This window comes from Canis aureus, chromosome 36, assembly GCF_053574225.1.
Source record: "Canis aureus isolate CA01 chromosome 36, VMU_Caureus_v.1.0, whole genome shotgun sequence".
Taxonomy (NCBI): Eukaryota; Metazoa; Chordata; class Mammalia; order Carnivora; family Canidae; genus Canis; species Canis aureus.
In genome coordinates, this window is record NC_135646.1 from 21,854,475 (window position 1) to 21,870,652 (window position 16,178).

At 38.4% G+C, this 16,178-nt stretch overlaps 1 protein-coding gene across 1 annotated transcript; it reads right to left on the minus strand.

The window, feature by feature from the left end:
• Positions 1–1,731: 1,731 nt before the first annotated feature.
• C36H2orf69 (chromosome 36 C2orf69 homolog) lies at positions 1,732–16,049 on the minus strand. The gene is made up of 2 exons (XM_077885742.1): positions 15,610–16,049; positions 1,732–5,004 (listed from the first exon to the last, which is right to left on the minus strand). The coding sequence occupies exons 1-2, from the start codon at positions 15,943–15,945 to the stop codon at positions 4,180–4,182; spliced, it is 1,161 nt and encodes a 386-aa protein (XP_077741868.1). The 5' UTR covers positions 15,946–16,049; the 3' UTR covers positions 1,732–4,179.
• Positions 16,050–16,178: the final 129 nt, after the last annotated feature.

Below are 16,178 nucleotides of genomic sequence, written 5' to 3' on the forward strand. Positions count from 1 at the left end.
CACGGACAGTTGAGAGCTGATGCTAGCTTTCTGATTTGAGATGGCTCTCGTTGCAGTTAAATTCTATCTAGAAAACTAGAAAATAAACCCTTTAGGAAGTTTTAAAATTATTTCCTTGGTCATAATTTCTGATGTTAAGAGTTTATTTTAAATTCAAAATATTTTTATCTTTTTAGCTGACCTGATTGAGACCAAATGAGACGTTTTTAATGTTAAAACTTTAAAATATTAAGCAGTATGTGTTAGCTGCAACTTCTCAGGAATTCCAAATCTTAGAACTTTATTGCTGAAAAGGATCTTAGAAATCACTTCATCAATCCAGATTGCTTAAGGGAGTGTCCAGGCTTACACAGCTGGGTGATGGAACGTACAATCACGTTGTGACCAGATCAGTAATTCTCCATGCTTTCTCCCTTAGGTGCAGCTCATCTTTGTTATTCTTTGGCTACAGCTTAGGGGCTTGACTTGATTCATAAAAGAATTTTTTTCCTCTGTCAGCAAAACTCACTGTACCACACAGACAAAAGATACAAAGTAAGACAAAGGGATACAAAATAAGATTAATGAACAAGTAGCAGAGAGTTCTATAAAAATGGAACACTATGCAAAGAATGAGACAGTATTGTGGCACTGGCAAGAAATTTTTCCAAGGTGATTAAATGAGAAAAAAGTTGCAAACTATAGGTATAGTATGCTGCCATTTGTGTAAAACAAAGGTATGCTCTAAGTAAACATAGGTGTATGCATAGAATTAATTGCTAAAATATGCAAGAAACCCGTGAGGGTGATTGCCTCTGAGAAGTTAGACAAGTTAGGTGGGCAGACTAGAATCTGCAGTTGTGTATTTTTTCTGCCCTTCTATTATTCTTTCAAAGTAACTTTTTGAAATACATGTGTGGACTAGTTTTTGTGAACATTAACAGTGTTTGTCTAGGCATATAATTACATTGGAATTCTATTTATTCAGTAATTAAAACTTGTCACTCATTTTTTTAAAAGGGAAATAAAGTCAACAAGGCTTATTTTGTATCTTTCTATCCTTTTGAACAGCAGCTATGTGAACATTTGGAAAGAACCTTAGTAGGGAGGCTTTTCTCTCACCTATCTAAAGTTGCCAACAGACATCTAAGCTGAATCTAAGTTGACAAAAAAAAAAAATGTAGAAAGCTGGAATGCAGGTCTGGATGGAGTTGGAACTGTGCTACTGACTCCTTCCCTCCAGTGCTAAAACACAGATGTAGTGAGGAAGAACTAATGTAGATTGGCAGTCACCCACACATCTCTGGTATTACCTTAAAGTCTTGTTTCAAGCATACAGTCCCTAAGTGTTGGGTGTTTTAAATACACCTAAGTTATATTCTATTTTTTTAAAGTTCCATTAGATGGGATACTAAAATGACCATCCTAAGTGACTGCCTGTCTCTACCACTAAGAACTGCTAGGTCTCTCTGCCATTGTAAAGACCAACCTGAATTTACAGATGACATCTATCTACATGTATATCTTACCCTCTAAAACATGTTTCTCTTAAGGACCCTTAAGTATAACAATAGCTATTTTAGGAATACTACCTTTGGTTTCATATTTTTGCTTTTAAGTCTTAGTCTATTACACATTTCTATACTCAAATGCTTGGGATTGTTTTGTCTGTGCCTAGACCATTCTTGCCCTTGCCCTTGCCCTGGGTGCTTAGGTATTACATGAATGAAATGAAAAACAGATCACACCATATTCTCAGTAAGTCTCTTAATGACAGCAAAAGGAATACAGACACCTGAAATGATTAGCACATAGAAGGAAAAACTTGTTTTTGAGTAATTTTCTCCAAGAAATTTAACAGAAGATATGAAATTCTTGTGGGGCAATTTAAAGGAGAGAAAAATATATTTACAAGGAGAGGTTCAACATTGCTCATATGAAAGGAAAAACATGGAGGATTAATGAAAACATACAAACCTAAACTGGCAAAGTGGAAGAAATAGCTTTCTTCCAAGTAACAATCTGAAGTTTTAACAAATCTAGTAACATAAAGCACATCCAAACAGACTTCTCTGGATTAAATTTAATACAATTGTACATTCATGCTGTGGCGGTAACAACTTTCACATTATCTGTGTGGCTTCTCAGTTGACTCTCAAGACACCAACACAAAGGCACAGTCTAAAAGGATACACTAACATTTACAATAGTTTTAAGTAAATGTAGAGAAGACAAATTTGAAGTCTGAAAATATTTGAATATGGATCAGCTGGAATATATTTTCATTCAAAAAAACACTTCTACTTTCAACACTAGTTTTGCTGCAGTGGCAGTTCCAGGTGTCCAGTAAGTTATTCTCAATATTCACTGAACATATAACAATTATAATTAAGCAATCACATGACTAGATAGCTAAAGAACCTAGATTTTTAAATATCTCAGGTTTTTAAAATGAATCCTGCAGGAAGTCCTACTTTTTCCATTTCAAATGTTAATCCTGTAAAAATAAGTGCCTTTCCTTCCCCCCTCATTAGTGTATTCACTACCTTATGAATTCACTACCAAATGAATTTAACCAAGGATTGTTAAATATTGAAAGAAGCCATCCAATCCATCATGGTACTTTAAGATTAGGTAATAAAATGCTAGAATCAGGCTGACATGTTTCTTTGTTGGGAATTTTTGGTCTCAAAAGAAACATGTATTTAAAGAAACTGAAGCAATATAAACTAACATGTCCTTTAAAAAAATTGAGTGATACAATTCTATACTTTATAGAATTAAGGGATGTTATTTTTAAGCATTTGGTGAGTAAGAATTCTCATAACTGAATATTTGGAATGTATTATAGTCATTAAAATACAATTCTATGAAGAAACCAAGAGATTAATAACATTTTAATTCTGTATTTTATAAATTTAGGTCCTCTGGGTTATTAAGATATTAAGCTTCAGTGTCTTTTTTTCAGTCTGAAAGCATCAATGTTACTTCCCTGCTTAATTATTTCATGACCTATAAAAGCTAAATTCTTAATAAATTAAAAAGTGTTCATCCTTTATTGTAATCACACAGCTGTCAATGTTGGTTGACATTCATTAGGTCTTGGGTTTCTGAAAATGTATTTATCTAGGTCAAGAAAAACAGGCAGAAGGAAACCTCACCCAAATTATGTAGCAGTGTTAAGCAAATTCAGTTTTTGAGCCAAATTAAATCATTTGTGTCTTCAAACTTTCCCTGTAACTTTTCTTATAGCAATATAATTTTGCATTTTGGCCAAAGAGAGCTGCTTTCTTTTGGCAGACAAAATCATACTTCTGGAGAAACATTGAGTTAGATCTTTAGAATCTGTCTCCTTTTCAATAGAGCAGTAACAAATAGTGTGTTACACATTTATTTCACCTAAGTTGATCTCTTTCAAAAGACTGATATGATGAAAAGATTTTAAATCTGTAGCATATTTTTACCCAATATACCTAATTATGTTCAATTTAAAACAATTTTTCCAAAAGAACTGGTTTTTGGTCAGGAGTCAAGAAACTACAAAATAACTTATCTAAAAGTTGTCAATTAAAAATTAAGCCATAGTGCTTAAGTGTAATGTTTTCAAAAACCAACTATACACTACTGCATGTTCTTGGAAATTTGGAAACAAATATACTTGACTCTTAAAAAAATACTTGGTGGCATATTAAAGAATGACTATGAGTTTACAAAACATATGAAGCAGGGTATAGTTAATTCCAAAACTATGGAAAACATCAGTGTGCCTTTGCTTTACTTGAAGAGAAATGGAGTTTTGAGTGCCAAATAGCTAATTACCATTAGCGTCACCAAAATTAATCCCAAACATTACTCAGAAAATAAACTATTTCCAACAATTTTCAAGACCTTTTATATAAGGACTATATTGTAACTTTCATTCTTAAGGGTCTTATCTCTCTCCTTGTAGGATTATCACAAACCATCTTTTACTTTTCAAATGAACTAATTCTAACCCAACCCAAATTAAAAACCGTTCACATTCACAAGCAAGTAATACTATTGCACATTATACTCATTTTAGGAATGTGTGCTTCCTCCCCCCGCCCTCCCCCAAAAAACTGACAATGCATCTATGAATTATATCTCATTATCTGTATTTATAACACTCAAAGTGCTTCTGCTCTTCCACTGAACAAGTATATTAATACTTTTATAGTCTCAGAATACTTCATGAACCCTGAAGTGATTCTCTATGGAAGGAGCTTCCTTTGCAAAATGAATTTGGCTAGTCACCTGCATACCAAAATCCCCAAGAATCTGAACAAATTTCTTGTGCTCCTTTCCAATCCAAGATCTCATTGGATCACACACTTGGTAAGGTGTTACATGGGTATGAACAATAATCCCTGTTTGTGCAAATTCTTTCAGGACTTCTGGATAAGTAACCCACGTATTGCTTCCTCCAGAATGACCGCCATCCAGCCAGTACATTGTTCTTATGCTTCTGATAAAAGCATCTATGTTCTTGTCTTTCTTGGCTTCTTTTAATTCAAAAAGCAATTGATTCAAAACAACACAACCTTTACTGAATCCAATCAAAGTAAAAGAAGCACCATTTAGTGATGGTGGGTAAAAACTCAGGGTGGACTCATCAAATTCTTCACAGGTCCTCTCTTTTTCTCCCTGGCAACCATTAGTAGTGTGAGAACTGGATCTACAATTAGATGCTTTGGAGTCCTTATTCAAATCTTTTACATTCTTCTTTGATATCAGACTGTTCTGACTTAAGTTAAAAGCATTAACTAATAACATATAAAGGTGCTTAAAAGCTCCAAAGTCAGTATTGTGTTCTGGAGCACCAAACATATTACTTTTCACAAAATTGTCATAGCAGCTGAATTTGTGCAAATGCATTCGCGAGCACTTTATCACCCAAATATAACTACTGGGGAACCGGTGGGCTAAAATGGTGGCAACATTTTCTAGACTCCAGTTTTCCCACTGATAATTCTCAGGATGACGAGTCATAATTTCATGGTAATTCTGAAAGGTAAGAAAGATGAAACAAGCATTAAATACATATTTATATAAAATTATTTCCACAAAATAGTTTCCCATTTTTATTGTGGAGGAAATTGGGATGTTATATGACCAATGGTTAATGTACTAAAAATGAAAACTATATGTCTATCATTACCTTCTGATCTTAAGATTTTAAACAAATAATTTCCCAATTTAAACTTAAAATCTATCAAAAATATCAAAAGACTGGGTTATAAGATATAGCTAAATAGCATAGTAGAAATTTTAAAAATTAAACTTACTTTAAAGGGATTATAGATATTTTTATTTTTTTATTTTTATTTTTTTAGATATTTTTAAATAAATTTTATTTAGTATACATACAATCTCCTATTCCTAAACACATTAACTGAAAATAAAAATTGGTTTATTAAACTTTTTGATAACACAAAACCTTAAAATATTTTCTCATTAAAGCTGTTATCCTGAATCCCTCCCTTTTTGGATACAACCAAATTTCAATTTTGGGTACAACAATTGAACAACATGGGTTTGAACTGTGCAGGTCACTTACAAGTAAGTTTTTTCCTGTAAATACAGCATAATACTGTAAATGTATTTTCTCTTTCTTAATAACATTCTTTTTTTTTTTTTTTTTTTTTTTTTTTAAAGATTTCATTTTTGGGATGCCTGGGTGGCTTAGTTGGTTAAGTATCTGCCTTTGGCTCAGGTCCCGATCCCAGGGTCCTGGGATCTAGCCGCATATCCGCTCTCCGCTCAGCCAGGTGTTTGCTTTACCCTCTCCCTCTGCTTATACTCTTTCTCTCAACTAAATAAATAAAATCTTTAAAAAATTCTATTTTTAAGTAATCTTTACACCCAACATGGGATTCGAATCCACAACCTGGAGATCAAGAGTCCAATGCTCTATCAACAAACTGAGCCAGCCAGGTGCCTCCAAAATAACATTTTCTTAAAAAAAAAAAAAAAAAAAAAAAAAAAGATTATTGGGCAGCCCTGGTGGCTCAGCGGTTTAGCGTCACCTTTCAGCCCAGGGCATGATCCTAGAGACCCTGGATCGAGTCCCACGTCAGGCTCCCTGCCTGGAGCCTGTTTCTCCCTCTGCCTGTGTCTCTGCCTTTCTCTCTGTCTCTCATGAATAAATAAATAAATCTTTAAAAAAGAAGATTATAAAAAAATAAAATAAAAATAAAAAAGATTATCTTATTATAAGAATACAATATATGATACATATACAAAATATCTGTTGAATCAACTGTTCTGTTGTGTATCAGTAAGGCTTCGGGTCAACAGTTGGCTGTTAATAGTTAAGTTTTGGGGGAAATCAAAAGTTATATGTGAATTTTCAACTGTGTGGGAGTCAGTGCCCCTAACCCCTGCATGGTTCAAGGGTCAACTGTGCAATGAACGTTCTAGAAAAATCTTTTTATATATCTGAGATTACATCAATAAAAATAAATTCCTGGATATGGGGCTGGCCCAGTCAGTTAAGTGTCCAACTCTTGATTTCAGCTCAAGTCATGATCTCAGGGTGGGGAGATGGAGTCCTACACTGGACATGGAGCCTGCTTGAGATTTTCTCTCTCCCTCTGCCCCTCCCCCAGCTTTAAAATCCTTTTAAAATAAATAAGTAAAAATAAATTCCTGGATATGGAAAGATTGTGTCAAAGAATATTCATAATTTAAGATTAGTTATACAGACTCCAATGCTATCTTCCAGAAAGGTATGTATAGCTCTTCTTTTCGTTCAATTTCTTAGGCAAAGGACAGCTTATTCTAATTTGGATTTATTGAAAATTTGAACGAAATTATAATTTTGTTTATTAACCATCTGGATTTCTACTTGTGTCTGTGTATAACTTTGGTCCTTTTTTATTTGGTTCTTGTTTATTTAAAAGCATTCTATATATATATTAATAAATTTTTGTTTAGGTTCCAGGATATGCATATAAATTTTGTTTTCATTTTAATTCACAGTAGCTTTTTTTAAAAAGGGAGAAATTCATTCAAATTTATTCATTTATTCTATGAGATTTATTGGATACCTACTGATTGAGTATGGATCAGAACAGACTAAACTCCTGCCCACACAGAGCTCACATTTAGTACAGAGATACACAATAAACAACTCCATAAGTAAACAGAGCAACACTGTTCAATAGAAATATAACATGATCCATGCAAAAAAATTTCTAGTAGCTACATTTTAAAAAGAAGGTAACAGGTGAAACTACTTTGAATAATATATTTTATTGAGCCCAAATATCTAAAATATTATAATTTAAACATGTAACTGATTTAAAAAACTAGTAAGAGATGATTACATTTCTTTTTCTTACTAAGTCTTTGAAATCCAGTGTGTATTTTATACCTACAGCACATCTCAATTTGGATGCTAAATTTTCACTGGAAATACTGGATCTGAATTTAGATTTCATAAAATTTACAGTTGAAAAAGCAGATTCACATATCCAAGTTGTTCAAATATACTTAAAAGTTTTCTAGGAACTGAACTATCAGTTTTCAGGTTTAAATTTAAAGTTAAATATAATTAAAAATTTAGTTCCTTGGTTAGACCAGCTTTCGAAAGGTCAATAGCCATAAGTGGGTAGAAGTCAGCACAAAATATTAAGATGGTGGTTAAGTGCAATGGAGTATAATTTAAAAAAAAAATAAAAAGAACAGGGCAAAAGGAATACAAGGATTTGGAGAGGGTGGAAGATTATTATTTGAAACACAGGGTGGTCTCCAATAAGATGATAGTTGAGAAGGACCTGAAGGAACCAAGGGAGTGAAGCAGGATATTTCAGGCATAAGGAATTGCAACTACAAAAAGCCCTGAAGTGGAAGCATGACTGGTATAGCCAAGATACAGCAATGAGGCTAGACTAGCTCCAGCAGTGTGAACAAAAAGAAAAAGTGATCACCAAGGTCAGAAAGATTGTTGGGGAGAGGGGGAGGTGTGAGGACTTTGGCTTTTGCTCTGATAGGGTTTGGAGCAGAGGGTGGATGTAATTTCTGTTTTGAAAGGATTACTCTTGTTCCTATGTTGAAGGATCAGGAGTTGAAGCAGGAGGTTACACAAGTGTAATCCTGAGGAGACAAGGTGGCTTGAACACTGAGTGGTAGAAAAATTAAGGTGGTAAAAGTGGTCAGACAATATATTTTGAAAGTAGAGTCAACAGCATTCTTGCTGATTGAATGAATACAGAGTATGAGAGAAAGAGAAACAGAGTTGTGATTTTCCTTTATTTATAACACTATATACTATACATGCTGAACAATTTTAAATGCACTTCTCTTTTGACCTAGTAATTCCACTTCTAGGAATTTATCTCAGTGATATAACTGCATATATGCATAAATAAACATGTATAAGGTTATTTATTTTTGTTTCAAAAGAATGAGGCAGGTCTATGAGTACTCAACATGCGTTATAAAACAAGGGCTAAAAAACCCCTGTAAGCTACGCTACCATTTGTGTTTTAAAATAAAAAAGTTCGTGGGGTCCCCAGTGGTTCAGTCATTTGAGGTTCCCAGTCTTTTTTTTTTTTTTTTTTTAATTTTTATTTATTTATGATAGTCACACACACACAGAGAGAGAGAGGCAGAGACACAGGCAGAGGGAGAAGCAGGCTCCATGCACTGGGAGCCCGACTTGGGATTCGATCCCGGGTCTCCAGGATCGCGCCCTGGGCCAAAGGCAGGCACTAAACCGCTGCGCCACCCAGGGATCCCCTGAGGTTCCCAGTCTTGATTCAGCTCAGGTCCTGAGATTCAGCCCCATGTCAGTCTCCACGCTCAGTGGGGAGTTGGCTTCTCCCTCTCCCTCTGCCCCTTCCCTTACTAGCACCTTCTCTCTTTCTCTCAAATAAATCTTAAGAAAAAAAAAAAAAAAGTTTGCATCAGCATAGAATGTCTCTGGAAGAATACATATATCAGCAACAGTGGTAGCCTTGAGGAAGAGAAATGGGAGACTGGAGAGATTGGTATGAAAAGGGGATTTACTTTCTAATGTACAGTCTTAAACTTAATTTTAACAATATTTTTCTATTAAAAAACTAAAACTGGGCAGCCCGGGTGGCTCCGCGGTTTAGCGCTGCCTTCAGCCTAGGGCTGATCCTGGAGTCCCAGAATTGAGTCCCACATCAGGCTCCCTGCTTGGAGTCTACTTCTCCCTCTGCCTTTGTCTCTGCCTCTCTCTCCTCTCTGTGTATTCTCATGAATAAATAAATAAAATCTTAAAAAAAAAAAAAACCTAAAACTGATAGAAGTAAAATTCACTAAAAAACTTTAGTCTATATACAAAGGTAGAAGGGAAGATGGAGAAGCCATCCATAAAACCACCAATTAGAAATAATCATTAAAATTTGAGTCTAGCATTCCAGTTTTCTCTAGTATACACATTTACAAATACATATATTAGACAGCATTCTTACTTCTTCCTCAACAAGTTTATGCATACAGTTTTCACTTAACAATATATTTCAGGCATGGTTCCATATCAATAAATATAGATTTGCATCACAATTTTTAGACTTCCCATCAAAAAGATTAATATCAATTTACACTCTCACTGACAGTATACAAGAATTTACCCACATCCTTACCCACAGGGGCTACTAACATTAATTTTTTTAAAACCTTCACTACTATGATAAAATACCTTACTTTTTATTTAATTTGCATGTTTTGATTCCTAAGAAGGATGAATATTTTTCAATGTTTATTGACAATGTTCTTTTTTGTTAATTCTGTGTTTGTGTCCTTTGAGAATTTTCCCAGATACTCAATTCTTTCTTACAGTTCATAATCTCATTAATAGCTTTTCATATGTTAAAAAATATTTACTCCCAGGAGGAGGCTATCATTTAGCTTTTTATGGATGCTGCTACTGCCCTCGGCATATTCAGATTTGTGATATAAAATTAAAATAGGAACTTAGATCTCAAAGAGCTCAGCTAAATCCTTTTTATAGCTATGGAAACTGAGGGCCTAGAAACTATATAGTTATTTCTATTATACAGTTATTTGGTTAATGAGTCAAAATGAATTCAAGATTCTGTAATTCTCAGTTCAGTCTCTACCACATAGGTAAATCTAAAAACTTGGTATTTTCTTTGATTAGCCCTAAGTTACATGATCAAAGGGGGGACATGCTTATACAAAGGAATTGTGTGCACTAAAATATAAAAATAGTATTGTTACTGTTGTGTCAAAACCCAGATCCATTAAAACAATGGATAAATACTCCCAAATTCCAAAAGAAACACAAGACATCCCCATAGAACTTGCAGACAGGTGGCCAAAACTGGTTCTGCAACTCAGGCTATTACCCAGGGCCAGTCTACAGAAAAGGCTAAAGACTATGGGAAGAGAGTGCTTTCTTTCAAGAATTTTTATGTCAATTGGGAATGCAATGCGCTTATTCCCCTTGGGCGGTGGGGAGGCATGTAGGGAGCAAGCTTCTCCACATCACCAATGAGGCAGGTGGCAAAAGAATCTCTTGGGAGAGATTAAGGAGTTCTTATTTCACAGTTAGATGCTTGCTGACCTGCAAAAACTTACAGGCCTATCCCATACAGCTACTAAAGTTAAAGGTACAAAGATCTTTAGGAAAACAACATGCAAGTGTCTACAACAGTTCGGAGACATTCATGATTAAGTTTCAAGCTAGGTGGATTATTCCTACAGCAGAGCAAGTACAACTATATTCCTGGCACAGAGCTCCTAAAACCCTTGGAATTTCCCAGGTGACAGGAACACCTTTGTTCTAATGGGGTGACTCTTGGTGGGCTTCTGAACAGGAACTGGTCAACCAGAAAAACCAAGACATGACTGAAGTTTAGAACTTTCGGTCTCACCGTCCATTCTCTAAAGAGAGACTGGAAATGGGAGTTAATGACTGATCATGACTGTACAATGAAGCCTCCATAAAAAAATCCCCAAAGTATGGGTTCAGGTAACTTCTAGGTTGGTGAATACATGGAGGTTCTAGGGGAGTGCTACACTGAGAGAGGTCTGCACCCCTTCCCACATACCTTACCCTATGCATCTCTTCCATCGAGGTATTCATCCATTATCATATCCATTCATAAGTGGGTAAACAGTAAGTAAATTGTTTCCATAAGTCACTCTTACAGATTAACTGAACCTAAGGAGGGTATCATGGCAACCCCAATTTATAGGCAGTCTGCAGGAGCACAGGTGACAACCGGGGACTTTTGACTGGCGCTGGAAATGGGGGTGCAGTCTTGTAGGACTGAGCCCTTAACTTGTGAAATGTAATAACTCCGGGTAGATACTGTCAGAATTGAGTTATAGGATATCCAGCTGGTGTGCAGAGCATCACATGGTAGGAGGAAAAACCCATGTAATAGGTTTCAGAAGTGTTGCGAGTGTGGTAGTAGTATGAGTAGTAAGGCGTGACACACCAGGACATACATTTAGGGCATGGTCATCTCTATATCCTAGTCTTTAGGAAAACAGGTTTTTTAAAGGTAAAATTGGCAATGACCCAAATGTTCACCAAGTGCTGAATGAGTAAACAAATTATATATCCATACACCAGAAAACTACCTCGGAATAAAAAGGAACATACTAATGATACAGGCAATAGTAAGAATGAATTTCAAAAGCATCATATACTAAGTGAAAGAAGCCAGACACAAGACTACATACTATGATTGCAAATTAATGAAAATGTAGAAAAGGCAAAACTATAGTGAAAGAACGCTGATCAGTCGTTGCCTGTGGCTGAGAAAAGAGACCAACAGAAGTGGGGCACAAAGGTACTTTTTAGGGTGATGGAGATGTTGTATAACATGATTATGGTGTTGGTTACATAACTTAACATTTGTCAAAACTCATCAAATTGTAAGCTTATACTTAAAAAAAGAGATAAGTATAATTTTATATACTGAAGCTTTAAAAAGCAAGATAACTCAAGAAAATTGGAAAATGCCTCCTTAAAAAAATCCTGATTTCTGTTCCCTCCAAAATCATTACTGGATTTAAAAAAAAAAATCAATGTACTTAAAGAAATATGAATTACTATGTTCTCAGCTCACCTGTTAATTCAAATGAGAAAATAACAAATATAGAATAAAAAAGCACACACAACACCAACAAAAATGATTGCAAGAGGAACATCAAGAAAGTAATGGTAGGAGGGCGGGGGGTGGGAGTGAATGGGTGACGGGCACTGGGTGTTATTCTGTATGTTAGTAAATTGAACACCAATAAAAAAATAAATTAAAAAAAAAAAAAGAAAGTAATGGTAATTAAAATTTAAAATTACTTGGGCAACCAGATCTAATTGATACCAAACAACAAATCGGTATCAACAAGAAGTAAAGCTTCTAATGGTACCCTACAAAGTTCTGTTGGACCAATTCTGTTCGGTATTTATCCAAATTAAAAATAAAGATATTGAAAGAATGCCTATTTAATTAATATATGATACAAACCAGAATAATGGTTCTATGAAAGAACTGATATACTAATAAGATGAGCTGTGTCTAACAGGGTAAATTTCACACGAATAAACATTAGGCTAAAAAAAAAAAATCAGGTACAAAGATATGAAGAAATGTGAGCCAAAAGCATTTCATATAATAATAGCCATCTATGATTTATCAAGCACTTCCTGCACTGTTCAAAGCAACTTACATATATTCATTCATTCAACAAATTATCTACTGAACACCTACTACATGCCAGTCACTGAACACCAATCACTAAGCATCAGAGATACTTAGTGAAGAAAACAGACATGAAACTGACATTGTAGTGTTGCAAGACAGACAAAAACCGAAATGAATAATACAGTAAATGAAATGGGTAAAATAGAAGAGGAAAGCTGACAGGGATCACATGTATGTATACATGTGATTATGATACAGGATGATCAGAAAAGGCCTCACTGTGAGGGCAACTTTTGAGCAACTCAAAACAGGTGAGGTAATGAATCCCACAGATATCTGTAGGCAGATTGTTCCAGGCAATATGTGCAAAAAGCTTTTGAGGTCAAGTGTGCCTACACCAAGTAATACAGGAAGAACGCTGTTAGAGCAGAGTAGACAGAAAAAGGAGAAAGGCAAGCAAGAGTGGGAAAAGATAAAGATAGTGAAGAGCCCTTCTTCAAGGGTACTCTGGCTTTTCCTCTGAGTAATGGGAAGCTACTGGAGAGTTTTCAGCAGTGGTGTGGCATGATTTGACTTACTTTTAAACTGGTTATTCTGATCACTTAGGTTTAGAAGGGAAAGCAGCTTTAATTGTTGATCGAGGTATGAGGTGTAAAAGAGAGGTTACTAAAAGATTAACTTCAAGATCTCTAATTTGAGCAACTAAAAAAAAAATTCCATTAGCCGAGATGAGGAAACTGCAGGAAGAACAGATTTAAAAGCAAAGATGCAGAGATTTTATGTTTGAGGTATCTATTAAATATCCAAAAGGAAATACTGTACATGCAACCGGTAAGTCTCGAGTTCCAGGAACCTCTCTAGGCTAGTTATACAAATATCCAAGGTCATCAGAGTACAGGTGGAATGTAAAACCACAAGACTCCAAGAAATCACTACGGGGATAAAGGTAGAGGAGAAAAGTCCACAAGCCGAGCACTGGGGTAGCCCAATAACTGAAAAAGTCATCAGAAAGATGAGAAGGAACTGTTACTCACGAGGAATTCCCGTATTTAGTCCTCATTGATATACTATAAATTATTATTGCTATTTTATAGTTGAGGTAGCTGAAATTAGCCAGAGATGTCATAGCTAAAAAGTGCAGAATCAGGGTTCAAACCTAGGCAATTTGGCATTAAAGCCTTTTGATGCATTATCTTACTCTTCTCTAAAGGACCTGGGTTTTTAAAGCATTTCATACACTCTCTGTAAAGCAACACTAGATCACTGTCCAAAAAGCTAATGGAATCTCAGGCTACATAAGGAAATGGATGATGTCACCAAAAAAAAAAAAGAGGAGGTATGACTCTAAGTGTATTCAGCACTTTTTTTTTAGACCTTATCTGAAGACTTGTATTGTTTTCTGGATGTAACACTTTATAAATATTTAGCAGACTCTCAACAAAGGTTCGTCATCATCATCATCATCATCATCATTATAGATGCACATAGTAGCTGTTCCTCCAATCTCTGGAAGCCGCTATCAGTAATGTCACGCTGTTTTTTCCCAAACTGAGCACCAGAGGATTAATGACCTACTCTGCAATCTAAATACTAAGGTTTGTTTTTGTTTTTCTCAGTTTCTATTAGCAGTCAATGAGACCGGTTCCTTATTTTAAGGATAAGAGGGAAAAAAAAAAAATTACATGCATCTTCATCGTCGTTTGACACAGAGCACAAAGTTTGCGACTCCATCAGTCTGAAGCATCCATCTCAAAAACAAACTACTACTACTGCTTCAGGGAGTGAGAAACCCAGCTGGCCAACATTTTAGCTTCCCTGTCCACACACCGACCCGTACTACCCCCGACAGAACTTGGCTCTGACGATGGAAACGCCCCGGGTTCGCACACTGCCCACCGGGGCCCCGCAAACCTTAGGTGCCCCCGGGCGCTGCGGACGCCGCCGGCGCGACGCTCCCGCCTGGATTTTGCATTTCGTGAATGCAAACCAAACGGCCCACGTACAACTAACTAACTAACTGACGGGACGGCCGCCAAACTAGACAACACAGCTCTGCATGGAGACCTAAATTAAGACCCAGGACAAAACATGGGAGACACCCCTAACTCTGGGAAACGCACAAGGGGTGGTGGAGGGGGGTTGGGGGAGTTGGGGTGACTGGGTGACACTCGGCGGGATGAGCCCTGGGTGTTACGCTGTATGTTGGCAAATCGAACTCCAATAAAAAAAAAAAAATCTAATTTAATTAAGACCCAGCTTTCCCAGTACCAGACAGCCACGAATATTTGCCTGAAGATCTAAAATCAAATAATAAAGCTAAAAAAAAAAAAAAAAGTACAGAATTCAGGTTGAGCGCAAAATATTGACAGGCTTAGCGATTACTGCCCCTTTTACTCCCCACCCACCCTCTTTAGTCTAGTTAGTAAAAAGGGGGGGGGGTCATACCTTTAGAATTTTTATTTTAATTAATTAATTAATGCATGCATGCTTTATGTTTTGCTCGTTTGCTCTTTAATGACTGCCAGCGTTTTCGGCACCCCGCGTGCTGAGTTAATCTGAAAAGCCACGCGCCTGCCTGCGGCCGAACCCCCGCGCGCACCTCTGCGCCGCCAGGTTATCGGGGTGGATGCATACACCGCGCGGCCTCATTCCTTCGGGCTCGGATTGCACACACCCCGCGGCCCCCCCCCCAAGCTCGGACGGACGGACAGCTGGCTCTGCCCGAGGTCGTCACCCTCCAAGGGCACCTCCCTCCTCCTCCCCCCACCCCGGGGCTCCCGGGGCTCCCGGAGCAGGGGGCCCCGGGGTGTGGCAGGGGCGGGCCCTGGGATTCGCGGGGCCACGCGGCTCAGGGCACGTGTGGGCGTGTTCGGGGCAAGCCTGGAACCCCGCACTGGGCCGGGGCCCGGGCGACTGAGGCCGCTCGCAGAGGCGCGCGGGGAGGGCACAGGTGTCCTACCTGCACGTCCCCGGGGAAATAGAGAACGTGATGCTGCGGCTCCTCCCTCGCCGGGTCCCCAGGGAGCGCCGGCCCCGCCGCCTCGGCCGCCAGCAGGAGCAGCTCGTTGCTGCGCTGCGGGTCGGCTCCCGGCACCGGGGGCAGCTGCACGCACTGCGGCCGGCGCGCCGCGGCCAACGGGGAGCCCCGTGCGCAGCCGCCGCCGCCGCCGCCGCCGCCGCCCAGGTTCATGGCTCCGGCCTGCGAGCGCGACGCGGCCATTCCGAGGCTGAGCTGCGGCAGCAGGAGCAGCAGCGGCGGCGGCGGCGGCGACCGCAGGAGCCTGAACTCCCACATGGGTCGCTGCCGCGAGAGCGGTTCAGGGGCGGGGGGAGGTCCTGAGGGAGGGACCCGGGCGGGCCGCCCAACGGTCCCCGGCCGGACGGGGCGCGGCGGCGGCGGCGGCGGCGGCGGCGGCGTCACAGGCCGACGTGCGCGCGCGCGCGGCGTGCGTCGGGGCGGGAGGGGTGCGCCAGGAAGTGGGCGGGGCTCCCGCGGGTTGGGGAGGGGCGTGGCCCGAGGGAAGGCTT

Excerpts from the sequence above, each read along its gene's own strand:
- C36H2orf69 (XM_077885742.1), bottom strand. The coding sequence starts at position 15,945 with ATGTGGGAGTTCAGGCTCCTGCGGTCGCCGCCGCCGCCGCCGCTGCTG. Across the intron at positions 5,005-15,609 it reads ATTTCCCCGGGGACGTGCAG|AATTACCATGAAATTATGAC; the intron begins GTAGGACACCTG and ends CTTACCTTTCAG.